We start from the raw sequence: 24340 nt of genomic DNA, 5'->3' as shown, positions 1-24340 counted from the left end.
TCCTCTTTTTGCTGAGGAAGACTGGCCCTGAGCTAACATCCATGCCCATCTTCCTCTACTTTCTATTTGGGATGCCTACCACAGCATGGCTTTCCAAGTGGTGCCATGTCCGCACCCGGGATCCGAACTGGCGAACCCTGAGCCACCAAAGCGGAAGGTGAGAACTTAACCAGGGCACCACTGGGCCAGCCCTGGACCATTTTTCTTTTTTGGTGAGGAAGACTGGTCCCAAGCTAAGATCTGTTGCCAATCTTCCTCCTTTTACTTGAGGAAGATTGTTGCTGAGCTAACATCTGTGCCAATCTTCCTCTATTTTATGTGGGATGCTGCCAGTGTGGCTTGACGAGCGCTGCTGGGTCCCCACCCAGGATCTGAACGTGTGAGCCGGGGGCCGCCCAAGCAGAGTGTGCGAACTTAACCACTACACCACCAGGCCAGCCCCTGCACTGGTCTTTTTGTCTGGCCAGTGTTGCCAACATACTCACTGGGGCCCTACAAAATCTCTTCACAGAGTCACAGACTACCAGGCTCCACCACTTATTAACTGGGTAACTTGAGCAAGTTACTAAACTTCTTTGAGCTTGAGTTTTGTCTGTAAAAGGCAACAATAATTAACTCCTAAGATTGTAAAGATTTAACGAGATGTCTCAATGAGCCTGGCCCAGTGTCAAGGCCGAGATAAGTGGCCTGTTACGTCGTGGGTGTATTTCTCACCATTACCATGAAACGCCACCCTTGGTTTATGCTCCTCAGCTAACTGCTTTCTTGTAATATTTCCAGTGAAGAAATGTAGATTCCAAACAAGACATATATTTTGCCAAAGGCTTAGATGAAGTGTTTTTACCCAGTGGCCGCCTCCAAATCCTTTGGAACAACCACCAAGAGGGGAAAAAAAAAAAAAAAAAGACAAGTTTAACAGAACTAATAGAATTTAAACTTGAAACAACTGAAAACCTTTGCTCACACACTATACCCAAACTGCATGCTAATAAGTAATGTTCGGTATTAGTTCATACATGCTACAAGGGTAGCAATGAAAAATAATTTCTTTTCATGGGCAACTATGAAGGAAACAGAGCCAATTAACACTTAAACAGCGCAGCGCCAGCAGAGGGCAGAGCTGAGGACCCTGAAGCTTCAGAGGTATACGGGATATGCAACTATGTGGTTGTAATTGGAACCAGGTAAACAATACTAGGCTATAAACCACACACACAGTTCACAGAATAGAGCGAGACAGACCCTCTCACCCTCCTTGGAAGAGCGAATGAAAAGTGTTTTGACATTCAAGAAGCAGCCATCCTACAAGGCCTTCCTGAATTCCCTCTACACAACCCTTTCTCCCTCCAAGTTGCTGCACTTTTGTGCGAGTTTACTGGGGACTCTCAGAGGACAGTGGCTGCACATTTGGGATGGAAAGAGGTGAAGGTAACTCCTGCACGGCCAGTAAGAATTAAGAGTCTAGATACAGTTCACTGGTGGTCTGGCCCACAATGCAACAGCCCTCTATTTTTTTATAAAAATTATTAACAGAGCACTTGGAAGGAGACAGAAACTGGACTAAGCCGTATCTGAGATCATTTGTTCTATCTCAAACCAAAAAAAGGGGGCTCTGTGAACCAATGGCTAAGATTCAGAAAATGCTTAACCATACAAAATAATTCTTTAAAGGGCAGTTTTTATAATAGGATTTACTCTGTAGCAAATGTGTAAGAAAAAAAAGTTTGTCTAGAAATAGCCACTAGAGATTTTTTTGAGTTACCTCAATCTAAAGGGTACATCCTTTAAATCACCAATAGAAAGGAAGCCGCGCGATAGAGACACCATGTTTGCTTTCTAAAAATTTCACTGAATTCTGACACAACGGCCTAGCTTTGGGTAACAGGAAGGACACCAAACTTCGAAGAAAAATGGAAGACATTTTCTGAGAAAGCAAACGTTCAGTTCTCAGCTTCCTGATGCAGTGAGCATTCCAAGTGAACTCACAGGGAGAAGAAAGTCCTCTTTCCTGCATGACCCTGAGCACGGCCGGGGCTGACCTCTTCACCCCCCTTCTCAAGATGGAGGAAGGGCTCTCGCTCTGTCAGACACTGTGTAACCAGGGCGTGGGGAGATGTGCCTCTTCATTCGAGGGCTTCCAGACTACAGTGCAGCCGCCTGGCTTTGTGGGCCAGAGGTAGTCCTGAAGCATGTACCATGTACAGGAAAGCCAAGTTTCAAGAATTAAAAACGGAGCCAGTCACAATCCTGAGGGCTGGGAGGGAGGCAATAGGGCATTCAAACAAAAGATTCATAAAAATACTGTCTACACAGTTCGTGGGAGGGCTTGAAGATGAAAATTGTCAGCCACGAAAGGGGTTCACCAACACCCAGGACTGGGCTGCCTGCCGGGAGTGGAGGCTGACATCCTGGAGACCCAATTCTACCGGGGGGTCTATACACAGTAATCGGCAAAAAACATGATAGGACAAAACACATCAATTCCTTTCTTTTGCAAATGGCTCTGAAGGGAGAGCTTGAGGTAAGAGTTCTTTTTCCACGGTCCTGCCTATTCAGCCATCCAGAGCTTGAAGGTCCTGTCATATGAGCACGTGGCTATGAGCTGCCCATCGGAAGAAATGTCTAGGCCCATCACTTTGCCTTCATGGCCGGCCAGAGTCTTCAGCGGGGACCAGCCGGGGTGGGTCCAGATCTTGGCTGTGTTATCATAGGCACCAGTGAGCAAGAAATTCCCATGGATAGCTACAAGAGAAAAGGGGAGGCGCTTGAGGAATTCAAGTATTCAAAATAGCATAAGAAAATAAAAGCACAAAAATCTGCTATTTCAAAAGAGAAGGTTATTTCCACACGCAGAAAACCCCACCACTACTCTGACCTATACTCCTAGGCCTCCAGAAAAAAGGGACACCTACAGGCAGACTGAGGAAAGCAAGTAACATTATTAAGGTTTTTTGCTCTTTCCCTGACAGACAACCTGTGTAGAATATTAAGGACGCATTGCTTAGGACTTCCGTGGAGAAAAAAATGAAGCTAAGCGTTCCTGGAAGTCTTCCTTACTTCCCAGCAAGCAGCAGCATGCTGTGCCATAGCTTGTCTGAAAGCGCAGGGGAGGGAAGGAAATCATAATTTGCTCCTGCATCAGAGTCCAAATTCTCTCCTGTTCCATTGCCAAGTTAAGCAGAAGCCTGGCCTGCATTCCACGGAAATGCTGTCTGTCTGTCTCATGATTAGGCTTAAAACAGGAGGAAAGCTTACGCTCAAACTTGACGCCAGTCACCAAGTTCTGATGGGCAGGGATGGTATAGACGCAACGCCGCTGTCGAAGGTCCCACACTTTGCAGGTGTTGTCACCACTGCCAGTCGCAATGTGGTAGCTGTGGGTCAGATGTAGTACCGAAGTTAGAAATGAAGAGTACTTTCTGACTGAGAACCCTCTCCACCCCCACTCAATGAGCCATTTTACCCATTGGGGGAGAAATTTATTCCATAGATTTCCTTCAGGTGGCCTTCTAGGAACATGATACAACGTCCTGTGCGCAGGTCCCAAACTCGACCAAATGCATCCAGTCCCCTGATAAAATAATTTATAAATGAACATTGTGAATCCAGTTCTCTGTGGAAGCGGTGCAGGTAAGAGGTGAGCCCACTGAGCTGCCCCTGGCTACATGGAAGAAGCCTTACCCAGTGCCAGCCAAAGAGCCATCTTGATGGAAGGCAATGTCATACACACCCATGCTGTGACCTTCCTGATGCAGGATCTCCTCTTGAGCCTCCAAATCCCATAAGCGCCATGAGCGGTCATAGCTAAAAAATCAAACTAACAATTAACCAGCAGATATTTCTTCAGCTCCTATCAATAGCTGCAGTTCAAGTTATGCTTCTGAAACTATTCATGCAACCACCTAAACAAGAAATTCTTTTCTGGCATAAACAATGCCTCAACAACTCGGCATATCTGTGTTGGGTGCTAAGTGGGAAACCACAGACTTCCATAAACCTACTCCAGTGGCTCTTTTGAGAACAGAATTCCCTCATAACGGCCAAACAAAGAGTCTCTTGATTTCTTTCTTACCCAATTCCATTGTTATGTCTTTTCGTCACTGAGGATCTATACATTTATTGGGCCCTAAATTGGATGCTAGGGATACAAAAAAATCAATCATAAACAAATAGGTCAATGGAACAGAACAGAGAGTATATAAATGGACCAACACCTGTATGGTCAAATGATTTTTAGTGAGGTTGCCAAAGCAATTTCAATAGGGAAAGGCAAGTCTTTTCAATAAATGGTTGGAGAACTGTCTATTAGCATGGAAAAACAAAATCAGTAAAAAAAAAAAAAATGAGTAAAGCACCCGGACACTGCACAAAAGAGGATATATAATCAGTCAACAAGCATATGACAAAGCACGCAGCACCAATGGTCATTAGGGTAATAAAAATTGAAAGCCACGAGATTTCACCACACTTGCTAGATTGGGCAAAATGACAAGACCGACAACACCAAATGCTAGCAAAGATGTGAAGGAACCAAAATTCTGGGCACCACCAAACGGGCACCATCACTCTGGAACTTTAAAAAAGTTAAACACACATCTACCCTATGACCTAGCAAGTGCATTCATAGGTATTTATTTCAGAGAGAGGAAAGAAAAACACGTCCACAAAAAGCACTGTACAAGAATATTTATAGCAGCTTTATTCTGACTAGGCAAAACCTGGAAATAGCCCAAATGTCCACCAATAGGAGAATGGATAAATAAACTGCGGCAGAGTCATACAATTGAATAATACAGCAATGTGGGTCACACGAACGCATGCATTTGTCTGGTCTAACTGAACTGTACGCTTAAAATAAATCCATTCCACTGTAGTAAATTATATCTCAATTAGCAAGTTCTTTAACAGATTCTGCTCTCACTGAACTTGCAGAACTAGAAAGGGAGATCAATTTGTAAGCAGACAGACTGTAATACAACGTGTAACAAAAAAATATACACTTCTAACATTGGTCAAGAAAGAGAAGAAAGAGTGAAAACTCTAGTTTTCTGGCTATTAGTGATTTTGAAATTTCAGATTAACTTCAATTTATTTTATTATATTTTATTTTTCCTTTTTCTCCCCAAAGCCCCCGGGGTACATAGTTTTGTATTTTTAGTTGTGGGTCCTTCTAGTTGTGGCATGTGGGACGCTGCCTCAGCATGGCTTGATGAGTGGTGCCATGTCCATGCCCAGGATTCGAACTGGCGAAACTCTGGGCTGCCAGAAGCAAAGTGCGCAAACATAACCACTCGGTCATGGGGCCGGCCCCAGATTAACTTCAATTTAAAAGCAACATGCTTAGCCATAACTGTATCATATACTCTCTTTTGATTCTGATTCATTGTAGTTCAAGGAAATCCAACTTGAAGATCTTTGCTTTAAAAATTTACCTGACAGAGAGCCATGAAGGATTAACATGATGGCATAGGCCTGTACGGACAGAACAACAGGATGGCTTACCAGGTGGTGCCCAAGAACCGTCCTGATGGATGCCACATCACACGGGCCACGCGCACTGTATGGCCTTCAATATCCGCCACTGGTTCATCACTGAAAAGGAATCAAGCATATGTGAGTCAACTATTTTATAGTCAGGTAAATATCCACTGAATTTATTAACTATTGTACAGAGATGCACCCATTCTGTTCAAACTGAGGAGCCAAATTGTAACTAAACTTACATTTGTTCAAACTTTAGGGCTAACAACAATTTAAGCCACTTCTCTTGGTTTTAAAAGATTTGGGACTATTTCACGTGCCCAGAGGGCACACTGCCTATAGCACTTCAATACACACTGTCTTTCCACCTCAATTTAAGAACTTAATAAACCCATAATGCTACAGACCATTTAGGATCAAAGAAAAACAAAAGATATTTTAGCTATTGAAAGGAAAATAGCCTCCCTGTACCAAAGTAGTGCTGGGATTCTGGAAAGAAAACATACTTCCACAGAGACGTGAGGCGACAGAAATCAAGTAGTTCTGGTGCAAGTGGATTACAGGTAAATCTTTCTTAAACTTTCGCCTGTTCAAGGTTCTGCATGGAATAAGGGAATCCTAAACAGACAGAGGCTTAGTTTCCTTTTGGTGGCCATTAAATTCTACTGCCCAGAAACCACAGAAAGATGATCTGAAACACCAGGAAAAGGAAATAAACATAAACCCTGAAGAGGGCAATTAAAAAGGGAACTCTGTCAATGTGCACACAGAGAGATAATCAAAGTCCTAGGGGAACAAACACTGCTAAGCATCACCAAGGCCAATTAAAACTGGCTGTGCTCATGGGTAAGACCTTGTCTGGCAGAGTGGAGACACTAATTAGCTCTTTACAAAACCCTGGAATAAAAGCCTCAAGCGCTTTCCCAAAGAAAGAAAACCAAGCAAGTGAATTCAGATGTCTTTTAGCCAACAAGATGCTTCCAAAAACTTCTCAGAAGACAGTAATCATCAACACATTAAAAAGAAAAACGTTGTAAGTGGAGAATATAGTCTAGGTGAGGAGTGACGCTGTGGGAGGACACATCTCTTCCTTGGCAATCCTGCCAGGCAGAACCTCACTTTCCGCTCCCCCGTGGCTGTTCGCTAAGAACCGACATGCTGCCGAGAATAATATTATCTTCAGTCAATCTACCAAACAGTGTATTTTTCCAAGATCAGTCTATTGCATAGGAGGTAGAATGCATCTTTCCAGAATAACTGCAGCCAGGAAACAGTGGCCACTACATTTGAGGCAAAAAATCAACGTCCAAAGTTAACAGATAAGAAAGACCTGACAACTCCTCTGGTGAGAAAAGGTCTAAGAAATCCTCCATTAAGTTTTTACTCTAGGTTACCTTGACTCTTACAGCATCTCTGGGGTTAAATGCCAGATTTTTCGGGTTCCAAGGACCAATCAATCAACTATTTAATTTAGTGACTGCAGTATGGACAGAACAGCAATGCGTACCTGTCAAGGCTCCAAAGCTTCACAGAGCCATCAGCAGCACAGGAGGCCAGATTGACATCTTTTTGGTCCAAGGAGACAGTGGATTTCGGATGGAATACAATTGCTCCTACGTTTGTGTTATGGCCTGAAGGAGTGTCGGAGATAAAAGTCAAAGGGTTCTCGCGGCTTTCTAACTGATGTGCAAATACAGACTATGACGAATAATGTAGATATATATGCGGGAACAGGCGGACGCATAGAGTATTAAAGTGACTACTCAATTCTTTAAAAAAATGAACTAAATTACAAAAAACACTTTTGCTTTTTTGGTTTAGAGATTGTAAATGCCAGAGTGTGGGGCTGAACATGAGAGAAATGTGCTATATGTATGACGTCATTATCTTCCAGCCTTGCGGTCAGAAAAAAACAAACCAAGTCAAATGGAATCAGGAATTAATCTTGTGTGTCCTGGGTCTGAGCATAAGGTAGAGTGCCAGAGTTTTACTGCTTGACAGAGTTCACAGTGGGAAAAAGATTGAGATTCAAACAACATTCTAACTCACCTCGGAGAGTGTGAAGAAGGTTGCAATCAGGAACAGACCAGAGCTTGCAAAGCCCACTCCTATCAAATACAAAGGAAAGCATCTCAGCCAGGGTTGGTCTGGGAAGGAAAAGGTACCTTGGTAACATTACTAAAGGACAGTCTCTTCTCACCCCCAATAAACTTTATACAGTGGCAGACAGAAAAATAAAAATAAAAGGCTTATCATTTGAAGGGTTATAGAAGAAAGCTACGTCCGGGTTTCATGCAAGCAGAGGCCTCTACTAGATTATAATTAATACAGCACAAGTTGCTCTTCTCCTGAACTTTTGGATCGATTTGTGAGGGAAGGTAGGACAAATTAAACTACCCAAATAATAATAACATTAATAATGCTAGTATCACCTTAAACCTGTACAGCATTTTGCTGCTTACAAAGTACTTAAATTTTTTAGACTTTTTATTTCAGAAAATTTTCAACCAATTACTTTCATATCTGTCATCTCAAATAATCCTTATAACAGACCTGTGAGATAGATGAGGCAGGAATGATCAGTTCTACTTTATAAGGGCAGTAAACTGAGGCTTGGGGAGGGGGAGGGAGTGGTGTGGATCCTTGGCTTTCTCCTGAACCTCAGCCTCAATTTCCGCCTAGTCAAGTAGTTCTTGTGCATAGAACGTAGGGAAGTTTCCCTCCCTCTAGGTGGCCAGGTCCCACAGAAATAACTCATAACTGAATAGAACAAAACAACAAAGTAATCACATCCTAAGAGTTTTCTGCATATGTGGTGGTAAGTACAAAACAAAATAAACATCAAAACACCAGTTCACATTTACTGAGTCTTACCACATACCATGCACTATCAAGGCAAAAAGCTTTACAGACATCTCACCCCACTTACAGATGAGGAAACTGAAGCTGAGAGATGAAGCATCTTGCCTAAATTATGTAACTAAAACAGAAAAGCTACAGGGCCGGCCCTGTGGCCGAGTGGTTAAGTTCGCACGCTCCGCTTTGGCGGTGTCCCGCATGCCACAACTACAGGGACCCAGAACTAAAATATACAACTATGTACCAGGGGGCTTTGGGGAGAAAAAGGAAAAATAAAATCTTGAAAAAAAAAAAAAGGAAAGCTACAGTCAAGTGTGGACACTAGTTAGTCCACAGCTGACTATATGACCTATTCCAAAACACCAGTGTCAAGAACATGACAGACTGCCACATGTCACAGATCTCTGCGGTCCCTTGTGAACAGTCAGAACTGTTCAGAAAGACTATTCATAATATAATGGGCAGAGCAGGAGCATTCCTAGTTTGGTGTGATCATGAGAAGCAGAGGAAGAGGATATGGAAACAGAGCCTAAGACAAATGCTAATTTTTTCCCTGAACCTGTCCCCCCCTTTAGGAAAAAAACACAGGACTTACCAACAAGCTGTGGCCAGCATTTTGGAATTGGGACTAAAGTGGCAGTAGGAGATAGGCCGATCATCCCCAATCTGACTGCAGAAATTATTCAAAGACTTAAAAAAAAAAAGACAAATGGTGATCATTAATAGGCTAATCCAAGTGTGTTTTGGCTTTTCCACCATAAAAAACCAAGTTTATGGTTTTAACACAACCCAAGGTTCTTTGATACTTTTTTTGTGAGGAGACACATATAGTGATGACTGAATGGAGTCAAGGCTCATCTGGAACCCCAGCATGCTGTCTGCTACAGTCTTAGTATCACTAGCTTCTGTGTCAGCTAGATATACACAGGAAAAACGTGGGGAGACACAAAGTGCAGCTTCAACGTAGTAAAAGGAAAAATTAAAGAGCAGAACCACAGGCCTCTGCTGAGTACAAAGGACAACAGGGTCCTGCCACCTAAACTGATGGCCCTCCCAAACAGCAGCAGTGTAAGCAGAGGGATAACCATAGCTGCCTGTACTTTCCTAGAGGCGGCCAAGGGAGAAAACCTAACCAATATTTAAGCACCTTGAAGATGAGATACTCGCTGAGCATCTTACCCGGAGAGATTTGTGCAGCTCTTGCATCTGGGAGGTCCTAGTTGTCTCAGGAATCTCTTTGTGGAGACGGGCCTCTTCCAAGCGTTTCATGGCTCTGTGACAGACAAACACCATAATCACCATGAGCAAACGGGTTGTAAACAAGGGTCCACAGGACTGTCTCTACTATTCAATTTCACTTTTTTTTTTTTTTTTAAAGATTTTATTATTTCCTTTTTCTCCCCAAAGCCCCCCGGTACATAGTTGTATATTCTTCGTTGTGGGTTCTTCTAGTTGTGGCACGTGGGACGCTGCCTCAGCGTGGTTTGATGAGCAGTGCCATGTCCGCGCCCAGGATTCGAACCAACGAAACACTGGGCCGCCTGCAGCGGAGCGCACAGACTTAACCACTCGGCCACGGGGCCAGCCCCCAGCCCCTCAATTTCACTTTACAACCACAGTCATCATCGAGCAGATCTTCAGTCCTTGAAAGGAAACAAGAAAAAATACGCTTCTTTCCCCTTCTCGAGGTTCTCCTTACCTGGGCAGTGAATAATTAGCAATCCACAGTCTAGCAACCTTCAGGCTGTTTGGTCCTTCATGGTACCAGGTTTGCTGATACTGAAAGTTAAATTAACAGCAGAAATGTTAAGCCTGAGGCATTCCTGCCCCGCTCATAGCTGTCAATTCCCTAACATAACTGCCTAGAAAAAAGGTGAATTAGTTCAGTAATAGGATGAGGTCAGGCGTATGTGCTTTCTACAGTGTTCACTTCTGTGACGTCTTACTGGGCGGTTTCTGGCTCCTTGGTAAAAGTTACTCCAGGAATGCCATGGCTCTTTCCTGAAGAGGAAACACGCTAACCTTTTCTTTTTTCCTGGTGGGGAAGATTTGCCCCTGGCTAATATCCGCTGCCAATCTTCCTCTTTTTTGCTTGAGGAAACTGGCCCTGAGCTAACGTCCGTGCCCATCTTCCTCTATTTTGTATGTGGGACGCCTCTACAGCGTGGCTGATGAGTGGAGTAGGTCCTCATCTGGGCTGCCGAAGTGGAGCACATGGAACTTTACTTGGCCACAGGGCTGGCCCCACTAATCTCCATTTATTCCTACACAGGAACCACAGACTACTGCCAACAACTATTCCTGAACAGCAGAGTCTTTAGGAACATTTCTCCCCTCACCCTAGCAAACCACTGAAAACAGAAAATGAGAGAACTATTCCCTCATTTTGTGTTTATACTATGAAGCCAAAGGCATATCTTACCTCTTCTTTGGACTTCTTAGATTTCTCATCATCTTTTTTGGTCTTTTTTAAGGCATCAGTACCGACTACTGAGAGGATATTTCTTAACCTATAACAAAAAACATCAGAATTAAACAGAGGCGAGATGAGAATGTGGAAAGGACATCCAAAAAGACAGGAAGCTTCCCCTAATCTCTCACCAATCAAACCCTTAGGGGCCTTCTGTAAGAGTCAGCTGCCACGTCTCAACTTCCAGTGTGATTTCTTTCACTTGATCTTTATTTGCAGTTTCCCTAAACTGAACTATAACCAATTGCTCTACTCAATTTAGAGTCGACTAGCCCCAGTACCACTACCACTGAGTCTATGAAGAGAGCTAACTTTCGCTCAGTGCCACAGTGCGCTGGATACTGACCCAGGTGCTAAGTCCACAACAATGACTTAAGAAACAGTTCTTGATTTCCACTAGCACAGTCGGGGTGGGGAAGTGCGGAGAGTAACAGGGAACTACAGCACGTTATGTCAGTATTACGACAGAGTAAGCAGAGGGTGCTAAAGGGGAACGCAAAAGGATACCTAACGTAGCCTTGGAGGGAGGGTCAGGGAAGACTTCTCAGAGGAGGCGCTACCTGAACTGAGTCCTCAACTAGTCGGGGCAATAGGTCAAGAATGGGAAAGGACAGTTGAAGCAGGGGGTTAAGAAATATAAAGGTCTGGAGATAAGAAAAGCATGTTGAGCTTGGAATCACAAATATGATTGGCACAAATAAATATGGCTGGAGCATGGAGCACAAGAAAAGGGCTGGTGAGGGATATGGCTGCAAATGTGAGTAGAGGTCAGGTCACAGAGAGCTCCTAACGCCACAGTAAGGAGGGTTTACGTTTGAGAAAGATCCCTGGAAAAGTATAGAGAATGGTTTGAAAAGGGCAGAATAAGTGCAGGGAAAGTGGACAGGGTACTGCTGTAGGAAGCCTGAGTCTCAGCAGTGGACTGAATGAGGACAGCGGCAGTACGGATTCGAGACATTCGTCTAAGGGACACAACAATCAGCCAGACTTTCTGTTGGAGAAGACAAACAATAAACAACAATAAAAGTCTACCCTTTGAAAATAACATACTATGATAGAAAATAATGGAGGGGCTTACTTTACAAGTGGTCACGTTAGGAAAGCCTTCTTAGAGATGGCATTTATGCTGAAACCAAAAGAATAAAAGGGCTTTAAAAGGCAGGAGAGGGGAACAGAAAGAAAAATTAAGTGACAAGACAGAAAAAAAGCTTGAGTATTCCAGGAGGCCCGCTGTGGCTACAAAGTCTAGTAAACTGGGGAAGAGCGGCACAAGGTAAGGCTGAAGGCATGATTAGGAGTCTTTAAGCATAAGAAGGAGACACTGCAGGAATTTAAGGAAGCAATTAACACAACAGGTTTGGGGCTGTTACAACAGTCTAGATGTGAAAGCAATGGAGGCAGAGAAAAGAAGACACATTGCAAGTACATTTCAGAAGTAGAATAGACTAGATTTCACTGATGGATTACAAAGGAGGTGAGGCAGGTTTTCAACTGAAAACTGAATGGTAGTGTTATTTGCAAGGAGAATAGGACAGGGGTAGGAACAGATGAGCTCAATTTAGACATGCCAAATTTGAAGTACCTATGGAATATTTAGGCTAAAACAGAGATCTGGGCGTCATCAGAATACACATGGTAAAGGATGCCAGGGAGCAGATGAGATCACCCAGGGTGAGTGCAGAATGAGGGGAAAGAACCGCAGCACATAAAGGTTAGGCAGGGAATACAGAGGCTTACAGGCGAGTGAGAATCAGTCAGGAAATAGGAGGAAAATCAGGATTTGGTCTTATGAGAGCTGAGGAAAGGGAGTGTTTCAAGGAGGGAGTGGCTGCCAGTGTACTAGGGCTGTTCTTAGTAAAGATGAGTTGATGAGCTTAGTAAAGAGCAATTTCAACGTGGTAGCGGTCAGTCAGTCAGCAGTGGGTTGAAGAGGAAATGAGGGGTAAGGGCCTTAAGAGAGTAAATGTAATGAGAGAGGACTAGCTGAGCCCCAAGTCCTGAAGAGGCAGGCAGGCTAGGTGGCCCTAGGAAAGAGGGTTCACGGTGGAAGGGGTCAGGCTGTCATCTGTGTTTCAGGTGGCGCTTACTGTGCCAAGGGCTCGTGGGTCACTGGTTCTCCAAGTGCCAGGGGTGGGCAGGCAGTGGCACTGCACCCTGTCCAATACTGTGCCCTGATGGAGAAAGCTCTGAGGTCTCCTGCCCCCCAGTTCGACACTTTCTGACGTTCCTTTTGCATCCCTCCCATTAGGACAATCAGTCCCCCTCATCTGGGAGCCCCCTTTCTCTCCTCTAGCCGTTCCTGGCACCTGGACACCTACCCAGAGGCGCCCCCTCCTCTCTCATACCCCCACCCTGTGGCCAGCCCAGCTGGTTGTGTAAGATACTAGGTGGGTTCACAGTGATTTCTTTTTCATTGTAAATTAAAGAGGCCGAGCATTGTTGGTTCCAGTTAATGGACATGAGATAATGTTAGAGGTTTTAAAGTGATTAAATGTACAGACTATACAAACCAGGAAAAAAAAATGACGAAGGGGAGACATTGGACAGTGGATAAAAAGAGGTGGGCCTCACAACTGCATATGACTAGCCTGTAACTAAGAGACTTTGAAACTTAAAAATCACAAGAGGAGGATTATCTGAGGACATGGCCCTCTTTGAGTAATATCCAGAAAACGCTTATCGTTGTTTTATGTCATTGTCAAGGAATGCGTTTGTTGTCTAAATTTTCAAAGTTCAATGACAAATGTTTACCAATGCAAAATTCCACACTTGGTGGGGGCAGATTATGTTAACACCTTCTGCACAGTTTATAAAGAAAAGTTAGTCGTGGAATCAAAATTGGCCTAAGACTCAGATAATGGGCTAAACTCTTCTGTTAATATTATCTGAGACATTCTATTAAAGCTTTGGCTACGATTACCAACCGAAATTTAGAACTAGAACCCTGTGATTAAAAAAGAGAAGGATAACTATTTAGAAAGGGCACCTTTCTCTTCTCTCAGCAGGCCCCTCTCCAAAAAGCGTGATGGGCTCGCCCAAGGCTCTAAGGCAAGCCTTGACCTCTGAGTCATCCGTAGAAACATTGATCTGCCGGGCTCGCTTCCTTCTTTCAAACTCAGCTAATACTTCGGCCTGTCGCTCACTGATGTGCTCTTCAATTTCAAACACTTCTCCTATGAAAAGAATATGCAACATCCGCATAATCACCAGATCTTCTTCAAATGGGGGAAAGAAAGAATTTCTCACAATTTGAGTCTGTGTGTGCCCCTAGGGAAAGTTAATTGTCTAATCTATTACACACTTTATAGGTTACTGTTTCTCAGTTTATTAAATTATGCCAAACACAGAAAACTAAATGACACAGCTTTCAAAGGCAGGAATATGGTTCACGCCACCTTGTTCCATTTGGTAACCTTACACCTACATAAACACATAGCTGAGAGATGAGATGAGAGAGTAAGAGTATGGAGCATCTTTAGCAAATGAGTTAACGAGGTCTTCTATCCAGAAAGTAAAACAGAAACGTCGTTTTAACAATTGCCAAAGTTATTCTCTAAAACAGTCCCAGTACAAGGACACCACAAATATAACTTGTAAATTGGAAATAAGTACCATGAAAATGATATTCTTTGACTATAAGATTTTTGGATAATCTAGCAGCTAGTTTTAAAACTCACACCAAATACAAGCATTTGGATGGAAAATGAGAAGTACAGTAGTGATGCAGTTATGTTTAAAACAGCATAAAAGATTTAAAAAGTCACGCATGTACATAGAAAAGAATGTTTGGGAGGATCAATGAGAAACTTGACAGAAATCACTTCTGCAAAGAAATCTTTTCATTTTGTTCTTCTGTACTGTTTGCATTTCTTATGACAAACACTATAATTTTATTTAAAAATATAGTGGACTATTAGTTACTGACATGGAAAGATATCCTTAACAGTATACAGAGGGAAAAATGCAAGTAACAAAACAATTTGTATATCATGGTTTCATTTATGGAAAAAAATTATACACTTTTATAGATTTATTAAATTCTTGGAAAGATATACACCCAGTTAATAAGGATTACAGGATTTTCTACTTCACACATTTCTACATTCTTTGATTTTTTTCAAAATGAAAATAACTATTACTATTTAAAATTTTTTTGCTGATTAAGATTTCCCCCGAGCTAACATCCATGCCAGTCTTCCTCTATTCTGTATGTGGGTCCTGCCACACTGTGGCCGCCAACGAGTGGTGCAGGCCTGTGCCTGGGAACCAAACCTGGGCTGCCAAAGCGGAATGCACCGAACTTAACCACTAGGCCACAGGGCCAGGCGCCACAATAACTATTATTTTTATAATTTAAAAAAGATATCTCATTTTAAGTGAAAAGTAATTGGAAAACTAAAAAACGGAGAATATTATAAATATATAATAAACCACCGTAGCTCCAAACCAATGCCACAACTATGCTGGATCTCCAAAAGACAAACGGAATCACTTTGAATCTAAATACACACTGAATAAATTCCCGGTAAAATTACTAACAATTCACGGAAGAAAAACTATACAAAATGTTTTAACAAAAAGGCTCTCTGGATAGGGTAGGCAAAGTATGGCCTTACACAGATCCAAGTTTAAAAACTGAAATTTGTTGACGCTATAAAGCCAGTGACATCTAAGTTTAGGGAAGGCATCATAACCAAAAATCTGAGCACCAAAGGCAAAGACGGACTCACAATTCGCATCTTACCAGAGGTTATGTTAATATTTCCTGCTTCAATTCCCGCTTTAAGTCCTTCTTTTCCCAAAATCCCAGACTCTCCTTTGGCCAGACGCTCCCTCTCCTTCTCTTCCAAACTTCCATAATAGATGTGTGGTTTCTTCACAACAGGAGCCACCAAGTCATCGGGTGCCTTGGTTTTGGTTGCCTGCTTAGTTAAAGACCTGGATTAGCCTAAGGCTTCATCTTAGCAATTGACCCGCTTCCCCAGAGGATGGAGCTCATCCTGAGCTTCAATCCTATTTCCTCCCCAACCGAAAGGACAAGTTGGACACCAGTTCAGATGCGTTTTCACTGATTCAGGGGGGTGTTTCAGTCTCTCGATCACCTAAGTTTTGCAGATAGAAAGAAGCTGATAAAACTAGTGAATTTCTCTTGCTAATTTTCCTATCAAAGGTTTGCTCTGAAACGTGTTCACTTCATTCGGTTGGAAGCGCAATTCTGGGGTTTTATGACCCTTCCAGGGTCACTGCTCATCACAGGGGAAACATCAAGGACAAGTGAAATAACCAAGGCGATGTTAAGGGGAAACAAGTTACAACGCTGCCGGTCTATACATTTCAAACGTTTTCAGACGTGAGGCAGTAGATATAAAGTAAGGAGGCCTCGTTACAATTAAGAGGCCTCCTAGACACAAATCTTGGCCAAGACACACCACGTCCTCCCTTTCCGAGCTGCGTTTCTGGATCAGTCGGAAGAGGTCTTTACCGTTCGCGGGTGTAGCGAGGGGTGCAAGTGAGCTAAAGCACAAAAAGGGAGGGAGGGATCAGGAAAACGCTGCTCCTCAGACCTCCACCGCCTTAGCACCTGCCCTAACGGCCCCAGCCCGTGGGGACCCCCACCCCTCCGCGCTCCCTGCCAGAGAGAGCTGAGATCTGTACCGTGGAGGAGGCGCGTGAGGAAGCCATGCTGGGCTCTGGAGCCGCGAAGCCCCAGCGAAATCCGAGCCCTACGCTTCAGAGCGTCCACCGCGCGCCCAGCAAAGCGGAACTGCGTCACCTACCGGAAGTGGGCCCAGAGCCGACGCTGCGTCCTGGGTGGCGTGGAGCATGACGGGAATCGTAGTAGGGAAGAGTCTGGGCGCGTCGAGAGGCGTGACCCGTAGTCGTCCGAGGAAAGCACGCGGAGGACGAGGTTCTGCGAGGAGAGAGGCTCAGAGTAGTCTGGGAAGTGTAGTCCAGTTGGCCTGGAAGAAGAGTCGCGGTGGGCGCCAAGGTTCTGGGAAGGGGCCGAGCAGGCTTGAAAACAGGTAGGTGCGTCCAGGCGCGCGGCTCGGGGCTGAACTCTGGAGCAAATCGAGGGCTTCCGGGGCCTGCTGTCCCTCCTGGCCCAACGAACGGTTTGACGTCGTCCTGGAGCGGAGGTCCCTGTTGCCGTGGAAACCCTCGCCCTGGACCCCCGAGTGCTGCCCTGGAGCTACGGAAGGAGAGCTGTTCTCCTCCGCTGTCCGGAAGTTCTCTCCTAGGGGCTCCCCCTGAGCTGGGGGAATTAGCGGTGGGTTTGAGCAGCGGCGAGAGATTAAGCTCGAAGAGCCCTCTAGCGCCAGAGTATAATAATGACCCGGCGGAGGAGCCACGCCTGATTTTGTTGTCTGTCTTCAGCCCGGTCTTTGTATCAGATATATCAGATGCAGAGTGAGATGATGGATGTGAGGGGACAGGTAATCGGCACGCAAGCAACTCTGCCGGGCCCTGCGTTCTGCTGGGTGCTGGGTCCTCAGAGATGAACAAGACGAGGCTTTTGCTCCCATGTCGAGGGTGGAGATGCTCAAAATATTGGTGTTTCCCGAGCTGACAGAGCCCTTACCCACAAGGACAATGACAATAATACTGGTTGTTGTTTATTGAGCGATTACTAAATGCCAAGTTACGTTCCAGGAACTTACTCAGCATTACGTCTTTGAATCCATACAACAACAGAGTACAGTTACAGAAACTAAGATGTAGTGAAAGATGAAGCTAATTGTTCGAGATACTTGGTGGGTGGGATTAGAACCTCTGCCCTCTGCTCTTTTGCCTCCAGAGAGCGCTTGTACCCACTACCCTATACTGCTTTGTAGTGGCGAGCTTTTCACAATCAGCAGAAAAAGTTAAGAAAATGCATTCCCCCGAAACCTCCCCCCCCTCCCCAAACTTTGGCTTCCTCTGCCATTTGCCTACATTGGTATCAGGATATTATCTGATTTAATATAAAGCGATTTGAAATGTAATGTGCTAGTGTTTGGGGTTGATAATATCACCTCTATCTGTCCCAAGCTTCACAGGAGAAGGAAACGCTTCTTCCTTTGTGTATTTCACAGTCCTTGATACATCCCAGATACATGTAACAATAATTTATATCTGTTAATATTTTAAAGGAGCTTTCGCTTACATCATTCTCATTACATCAGTCAATTACATCAGTCATCTTACGTGAATCCTCACCATGTAACCTATGTATAATGTTTATAGGAAGCTGACATTTATTAACCAAACTAACAGCTTCCACTTCATCTGTAAAGTGGGGGTAATTTTGTTGGCGTGCAGGATTTCTATGTATAAATAAAAATGTAAAGAATGGAAATGGAAAAGCATAGCACAGTGCTGAAGAAAAGTTCATTTCACTGACTTTATCGGCTCTCTCAGTTTATTCAAGAGAACATTTACTGACTGGTTATCATAGATACAGTCTACTGGATGCTGTGGAGAATATAAGGATGCAACGCACAGATTTTAAACTCAGTTGGGGAGTTTTATTTTCTTCTTAAAAAAATGTTTTCTGTTAGCATAAGCATTACCTAGGGTTTTCAGACTCTGTGGAGTGTTCTGTTGACCCTCTTTGTATATTTGTTCTCTCTCCTTGGAGTGACCTTAATCTCTTTCTCTGCCTGTCCTTCACCAGTCAACTAAGACATCATCTCCTCCAGGAAGCTCTCCATGTTCCTGTCCATGCCATGCTCAGGCCAGACTGGATTGGTACCATTGCATTACCCTTGTCAGAGTTTTATTACACTGTGTTGCAATTTTCTGTTTACATGTTTGTTTTCCCCACAGACTGTGTCTTCCTTTTAACTCTGTGCTGGAGCACAAGAAGTGTTTGTTTCATGAATGACGTATCCATTTAGGACCTGCTTAGCCTCTGAGGATAACTCTGTGAACTGGTGAGTTAGAGGAAGTTTTCATGAGGTTTAGTAAACTGATTTTAGCATTCAGGGGTGATCACAGATCTCTCACAATTTGCATGTAGAGTTGATCAAATTTAGTGGCTTATATACTCTCCCACTAACTATGCTGAATTAAGATGTGATCTTTAGCTTTATCCTTTTAGCTAGAATATTTCTTTGAATGTGACAGGAGCATGAGATTAAAGTGATTGTTGCCTAGAATTCTCTTTACAGGTAGCTTGCCGTTTTAAGTTCTTGATGAAAGAGTTTTTTGGAATTAGAAAGTTGTGGATCTCCATCATGTAATAAAAATGTAATAATCATCCACCTAAAGACTTAGAAGCCTATGTGTGAATCCAAATGAGTCTTTTGTATCGCCATTCGTTTTAGCATGCATGCTTACAATTGATCTTATATTTGTAGCTGAGATTTATCCCCTCTAGTTTTTCCTTCTTTCTGCCTTTTTAGCAGCTAATAGTTCACTGGGCCTGGCCCTTGGTGTTGATTTCAGTATGCTGCGACGAAAACCAACCCGCCTGGAGCTCAAGCTTGATGACATTGAGGAATTTGAGAGTATTCGAAAGGACCTGGAAGTAAGAGCACGACTTTCAAACCTTTAGGAGTATTTAAAGCAATTACTCTAACTTTTGAACTCTAGACTCTTGTACCAACAGCATTTGAAATCTCTATTTGGATGCTTTACGGGCCTCTCAAACTTAATGTATTAGTTTCCTGTGGCTGCTGTAACAAATTATCACAAACCTGGTGGTTTCAAACAACAGAAATTTATTCTTTCACAGTTCTGTAGGCCAGAAACCTGAAATTGGTACCACTGTTCAAAATCAAGGTGTCAGCAGGACTATGCTCCCTCCAGAGTCTCCAGGGGAGAATCTGTTCCGTGACCCTTCTAGCTTCTGGTGGCCACTGGCATACCTTGGCTTGTGACTGCGTCACTGCTGTCTCTGCCTCCTGATCACATGGCCTTCTCTTCTATGTCCCTCTGCCCCCTCTAGTAAGGATACATGTGATGGCATTTAGGGCCCATCTGGATAATCCAGGATAACGCCCCCACCTCAAGATCCTTTATTTAATCACATCTGCAGAATTAGGACCTGATAGCTTTGGGGGTCATTATTCAGCCTGTTACACTTAACATGTTAAAACGGAAAACCTCTTGATTTCTTCCTCAAATCAGTTTCTCCTCAGTGTTCCCCATCTCGGTACCTGTGCAGTCGCTCAAGCCAGAAACCTGAGAGTCACTCTTGAGGTCCCCCTTTCCCTCGCCCTTTATGTTCATTCTGTCCATAAATCCTTTGATTTTACCACAAGAATATTTCTAGAATCTACCCATACGTTTCCATCTCCACCGTACAACCCTAGTCCAAGTAACCATCCTCTCTCTCTCTGCAATTTCCGTAGCATCCTAAGTGGTCTTCCTTCTTCCACTTTTGTCACTTCAGTCCATTTCCCCATCAGGTGTCTAGAATGATCTTTAAAGAAATTCAGATCATGTCATTTCCCTGCTTAAAACTCTTCACTGGTTTCCTGTACTTAGAATAAAATCTCAGTTCCTTATCGTGGCCTACAAGATTTGTATGTTCTGGCCGCTCTCAGGTTTGCCTTGCTCTCTGTACCCTAGGCACACTGGCTTTCCTTTGTTTCCTTGAACATGCCAAACTGTTGATCGCTCATGGCCTTTGCACATGTTACTTCTCTCTGCCTCGAGTGCTCCCCCTCTCTTCATCTCTCTGTTTAAATGTCGTTTCGTCTGAGAGGCCTCTTCTGAGCCCGTCCTAGTTAGGCGTATCATTTCTATCCATGCTGCCTGCATCTCATTAGGGTCTCTCAAGGCACTTTATTCTTTTATTTCATAGCATTTATTATAATTTACAATGGTTGGTTTGTTTATTGTAAAACCAGTTACATTAGGAACCTTGATGGTAGAAATCACATCTGTCTTCTTCCCTGCTGAGTTCCCAGCATCTTGTACATAGTAGGAGCTCAATATGTATTTTTAAGTGCAGCCTTACCCCACAGTATTAGATGTCCATTAATAAGACTTAAATTCTGGGGCCGGCCTGGTGGCGCAGCAGTTAAGTGCGCATGTTCCGCTTCGGCGGCCCAGGGTTCTCTGTTTCGGATCCTGGGTGTGGACATGGCACTGCTTGTCAAGCCATGCTGTGGTAGGCGTTCCACATATAAAGTAGAGGAAGATGGGCATGGATATTAGTTCAGGGCTAGTCTTCTTCAGCAAAAAGAGGAGGATTGGCAGCAGTTAGCTCAGGGCTAATCTTCCTCAAAAAAAAAGACTTAAATTCTTTAGTGGCCTTCAGAGTGAAGTCCAAATTCCTTAGGATGGCATGCAGGGCCCTTTATGACCTGGGCCTTGCTCATTACTCCACTCTATCTGCCGCTGCTGAATTATCTTTAACTTGAATCTCAGTGCCTGTGTACACTCTGTTCTTTTACTGGAAATGCCCTTCCATTTCTTTGCCAGGATAACTCCTGCTCATTTTTTGACTCAGCTCTTTTCCGAAGTCTTCCTAGACTACCTGCCCCCCGCTGGGTTAGGTTCAACCTCTTCCCCCTGTGCACCTCTCTTGTAGGCACTGTCACTCTTTGTTGTAACTGTCTGTTTGCTTTTCTGTTTTCCCCCACGAGGCCATATGCTTCTTGAAGGCAGGAATTAGTGTTTTCTTCTCTGCATCTGTTCCTGGCAATGCCAGGCCTAGAGGAGATGCTCAATACAAGTCTATTCTCATTTGCTGTCCTACTAGATATTTTGTACACACCTATGAATATAATGGCTTTATTATGTATTGTGTATGTTTCTTTTTAAGACAGATAACTTGGATTTCTTTTCCCCCTTTCTCACCCCAGGGGGCCTTTAGCGTTCTCTAAGCATTATAATTTTTTTTTTTTTTTGAGGAAGATCAGCCCTGAGCTAACGTCTGCTGCCAATCCTCCTCTTTTGCTGAGGAAGACTGGCCCTGAGCTAACATCCGTGCCCATCTTCCTCTACTTTATTTGTGGGATGCCTGCCACAGCATGGCTTGATGAGTGCTGCCGTGTCCGCACCTGGGATCAGAACTGGCAGACCCCAGGCCGCCAAAGCAGAACATGTGCACTTAACTGCTGCGCCACCGGGCTGGCCCCAAAGCATTATAATTTTTTGCTTCCTTTTTTTTGTGCTGAGGAATGTTTGCCCTCAGTTAACATCTGTTGCCAATCTTGTTTTTTTTCTTCGTCTCCCCAAAGCCCCCCAGTACATAGTTGCACATTCTAGTTGTGAGTGCCTCTGATTGTACTGTGTGGGATGCCGCCGCAGCATGGCTTGATGAGTGGTGCCAAGTCCATGCCCAGGATCCGAACTAGTGAAACCCCGGGCTGCCGAAGTGGAACGCACGAACTTAACCACTCAGCCACAGGGCAGGCCCCAACCAAGCTTCCTCTTTTTGCTGAGGAAGATTCGCCCTGAGCTAACATCTGTTGCCAATCTTCCTCTTTTTGTAGGTGAGCTGCTGCCACAGCATGGCCACTGACGAGTGGTGTAGGTCTGCACCTGGGAACCGAACCTGGGCTGCCAAAGCGGAGCATGACAAACTTGAGCAACCACTCAGCCACTGTGGTTGGCCCATAGTTTTTTGCTTTTTAAAAGCTCATATTGATAGTGTCTAAGGGTGAGCTTTGAGTATGGTTTAAACTTCAGTTATCATGAGTCTCATAAAATACTAGCACGCTGACCTTTGACTCTTTAGAGTCAGCACACTGCTGAGTTAGTCTTTCTCCTAAGGACAATTAGCCAGTGGGTTTGACCTATTTTACAGCAACTTAGGAGGGACGGATAGTTTTGCCCCGAACTGAAATGAAACCAGTCGAAAACTGGTGTTTCGTTTCTTACTAAAATTGGTTGGATGACATTTTGATGACTCTGCATTCTGAAAGAGTCAGCAGTTTTCATGGTGGGAAGCCTTTGAAATGATTCATTCCATTCGGATACTCAGGGTTTTTTATGGCTTATAAAACGCTAGCATCCTTTGCCTTTAGAACTTGATTTCACAAAGGTGTCTGGGGAGAACTTTCTAATGTTGCCTCTGGGTAGGGTAGACTAGAGAGTGACTCAGAAAAGTCATTATGTTTATATATATATGTGCAATACCTTGTTTGATGCACTATAATACTTAGATGTTGGCATTTAAATGCTCACAGCTCAGCAGTAAGTGATGAAGAAGGGTGGCAATTCCAGTGATTAGAGTAGTCAAGCCGTTCTTCTAGTAAGAAACTCGAGATCAGACATATGTTCCCTCTCCCAGAGAAGGTTATCAGCATCTGATACCGTCTTCACACACAGGTAGTGGCAGTTATGGATAAGGTTTAGTCTCTCTTTTTGAAAATGACTAAACGGAGACATAGGCTTTGTGAATTCTGCAGTCACTTGTGACTAAAAAGCCAAACCTTTTATCTGAAAACAAAATGAAACCTCAAAACTCAGGGCTTTTGATAAGATAGCACAAAACCTCTATCCCTGTGTTACATTTAATCTCATGGTGTCAGTCAAGCTGTTAATTTCTGGTGGTTATCGTTTTACCAGTAGCTTTATTTTTCCTTCTCTTCTCTTGAATACTACATTGGCTGAAACATCCTTCTCTCTGCCTTGTCTGCCAGCTCTTAGTTATCTTTCTAACTGCAGCTTCCCTCTGTGAACCTCACTGCTGCCCCCTCAGCTCCTCACCTCTGCTCTGTGTCTCTTTGGCAGTGTGGGCTTTCCTGTGTCATAGCCCTGGTCATCCTGTTGTACTTGTCTGTCTGCCTGTTTCCCTGTTAGACTGTGACATACTGGAGGGTAGGGGTTATATCTTTTATCACTATATCCCTGTATCCCCCTTGTAACCCTAACCATCTAAACCTAGGATTTCAGTTTATTGTTCCGTAGACCCTAACCCTACCCTCTACCCTATGCCTAGTACATGGTAGGTACTAAATAAATGTTTGCTAATGGAAAGACTGTTGCCTTAATCCTAAAACTTTTACACTTTCAGAACCGTAAGAAACAAAAGGAAGATGTGGAAGTTGTAGGAGGCAGTGATGGAGAAGGCGCCATTGGGCTCAGCAGTGACCCCAAGAGCCGGGAACAAATGATCAATGATCGAATTGGTTATAAACCCCAACCCAAGCCCAACAATCGTTCATCTCAATTTGGAAGTTTTGAATTTTAAAGGTGCATTATCTTGTGTACCAGAGCCCCGGAATGGAGTAAAATGATGGCAGAAGTACAAACAAGATTTAGAGAATCGAGTGCTTGGAATCAAGCAGAATGTTTAACCTCCTGCAGAGAGAAATACTTCTGCAAGAGATTACTGATGCTTAACTTTCACTCTAAGCTGAAATCCAAACTCTAGTTTGTCTCTGGAAAATTTGACTCTATAAAACTTGTCTGATTTTTGTTTTTAAAAATAAATCTATTTTTGGAAAAGGGTGCAACATCCTTAAGGAAGTATAATAACACTGTTAGCCCCCAGACTTTAAAAGGTAATTCCTTGACAAGAGGTAACATCCTTCTTCCCATCTGTGTTCAAACACTCTTAGCACAGAACACTTCCAGTTGGTCCCTGTC

The 24340-nt window shown here is 43.7% G+C and overlaps 2 protein-coding genes across 6 annotated transcripts; one reads left to right on the top strand and one right to left on the bottom strand.

Moving 5' to 3' along the window:
• Positions 1–357: 357 nt before the first annotated feature.
• PRPF4 (pre-mRNA processing factor 4) lies at positions 358–16709 on the bottom strand. Of its 3 annotated transcripts, none has more exons than XM_046675738.1 (14): positions 16588–16709; positions 15555–15732; positions 13797–13983; positions 10763–10850; positions 10040–10119; positions 9520–9613; positions 8936–9030; positions 7531–7589; positions 6989–7112; positions 5503–5592; positions 3682–3804; positions 3464–3571; positions 3256–3374; positions 358–2742 (listed from the first exon to the last, which is right to left on the bottom strand). In XM_046675738.1, exons 1-14 carry the CDS (start codon positions 16633–16635, stop codon positions 2549–2551), a joined length of 1587 nt encoding a protein of 528 aa, XP_046531694.1. In that variant the 5' UTR covers positions 16636–16709; the 3' UTR covers positions 358–2548. The 3 variants fall into 3 exon arrangements, with proteins under 3 accessions (XP_046531694.1, XP_046531715.1, XP_046531705.1); XM_046675759.1 differs by lacking the exon at positions 16588–16709 and adding an exon at positions 16466–16579; XM_046675749.1 differs by lacking the exon at positions 16588–16709 and adding an exon at positions 16466–16554 and having other exon boundaries at positions 15555–15735.
• CDC26 (cell division cycle 26) lies at positions 16679–24202 on the top strand. 3 transcript variants are annotated; one of them, XM_046675773.1, is made up of 4 exons: positions 16679–16833; positions 18617–18723; positions 19238–19319; positions 23766–24202. In XM_046675773.1, the coding sequence occupies exons 2-4, from the start codon at positions 18671–18673 to the stop codon at positions 23940–23942; spliced, it is 312 nt and encodes a 103-aa protein (XP_046531729.1). In that variant the 5' UTR covers positions 16679–16833; positions 18617–18670; the 3' UTR covers positions 23943–24202. The 3 variants fall into 3 exon arrangements, with proteins under 3 accessions (XP_046531729.1, XP_046531737.1, XP_046531746.1); XM_046675781.1 differs by having other exon boundaries at positions 16712–16833; positions 19195–19319; XM_046675790.1 differs by lacking the exon at positions 16679–16833 and having other exon boundaries at positions 19198–19319.
• The last annotated feature ends 138 nt before the right edge of the window (positions 24203–24340 follow it).

This window comes from Equus quagga, chromosome 1, assembly GCF_021613505.1.
Source record: "Equus quagga isolate Etosha38 chromosome 1, UCLA_HA_Equagga_1.0, whole genome shotgun sequence".
Classification (NCBI taxonomy): domain Eukaryota; kingdom Metazoa; phylum Chordata; class Mammalia; order Perissodactyla; family Equidae; genus Equus; species Equus quagga.
Note: the sequence above shows the minus strand (reverse complement) of the source record. Positions and strands in the feature narration are given on the sequence as shown.

Excerpts from the sequence above, each read along its gene's own strand:
- PRPF4 (XM_046675738.1), bottom strand. The coding sequence starts at position 16,635 with ATGCTCCACGCCACCCAGGACGCAGCGTCGGCTCTGGGCCCACTTCCG. Across the intron at positions 10,851-13,796 it reads CCTGCTGAGAGAAGAGAAAG|GTTAAGAAATATCCTCTCAG; the intron begins GTGCCCTTTCTA and ends TTTTTGTTATAG. Across the intron at positions 5,593-6,988 it reads AAGCTTTGGAGCCTTGACAG|TGATGAACCAGTGGCGGATA; the intron begins GTACGCATTGCT and ends ATTCCTTTTCAG.
- CDC26 (XM_046675773.1), top strand. The coding sequence starts at position 18,671 with ATGACGTATCCATTTAGGACCTGCTTAGCCTCTGAGGATAACTCTGTG. Across the intron at positions 18,724-19,237 it reads GAGGATAACTCTGTGAACTG|TATGCTGCGACGAAAACCAA; the intron begins GTGAGTTAGAGG and ends TGTTGATTTCAG. Across the intron at positions 19,320-23,765 it reads GTATTCGAAAGGACCTGGAA|AACCGTAAGAAACAAAAGGA; the intron begins GTAAGAGCACGA and ends TTACACTTTCAG.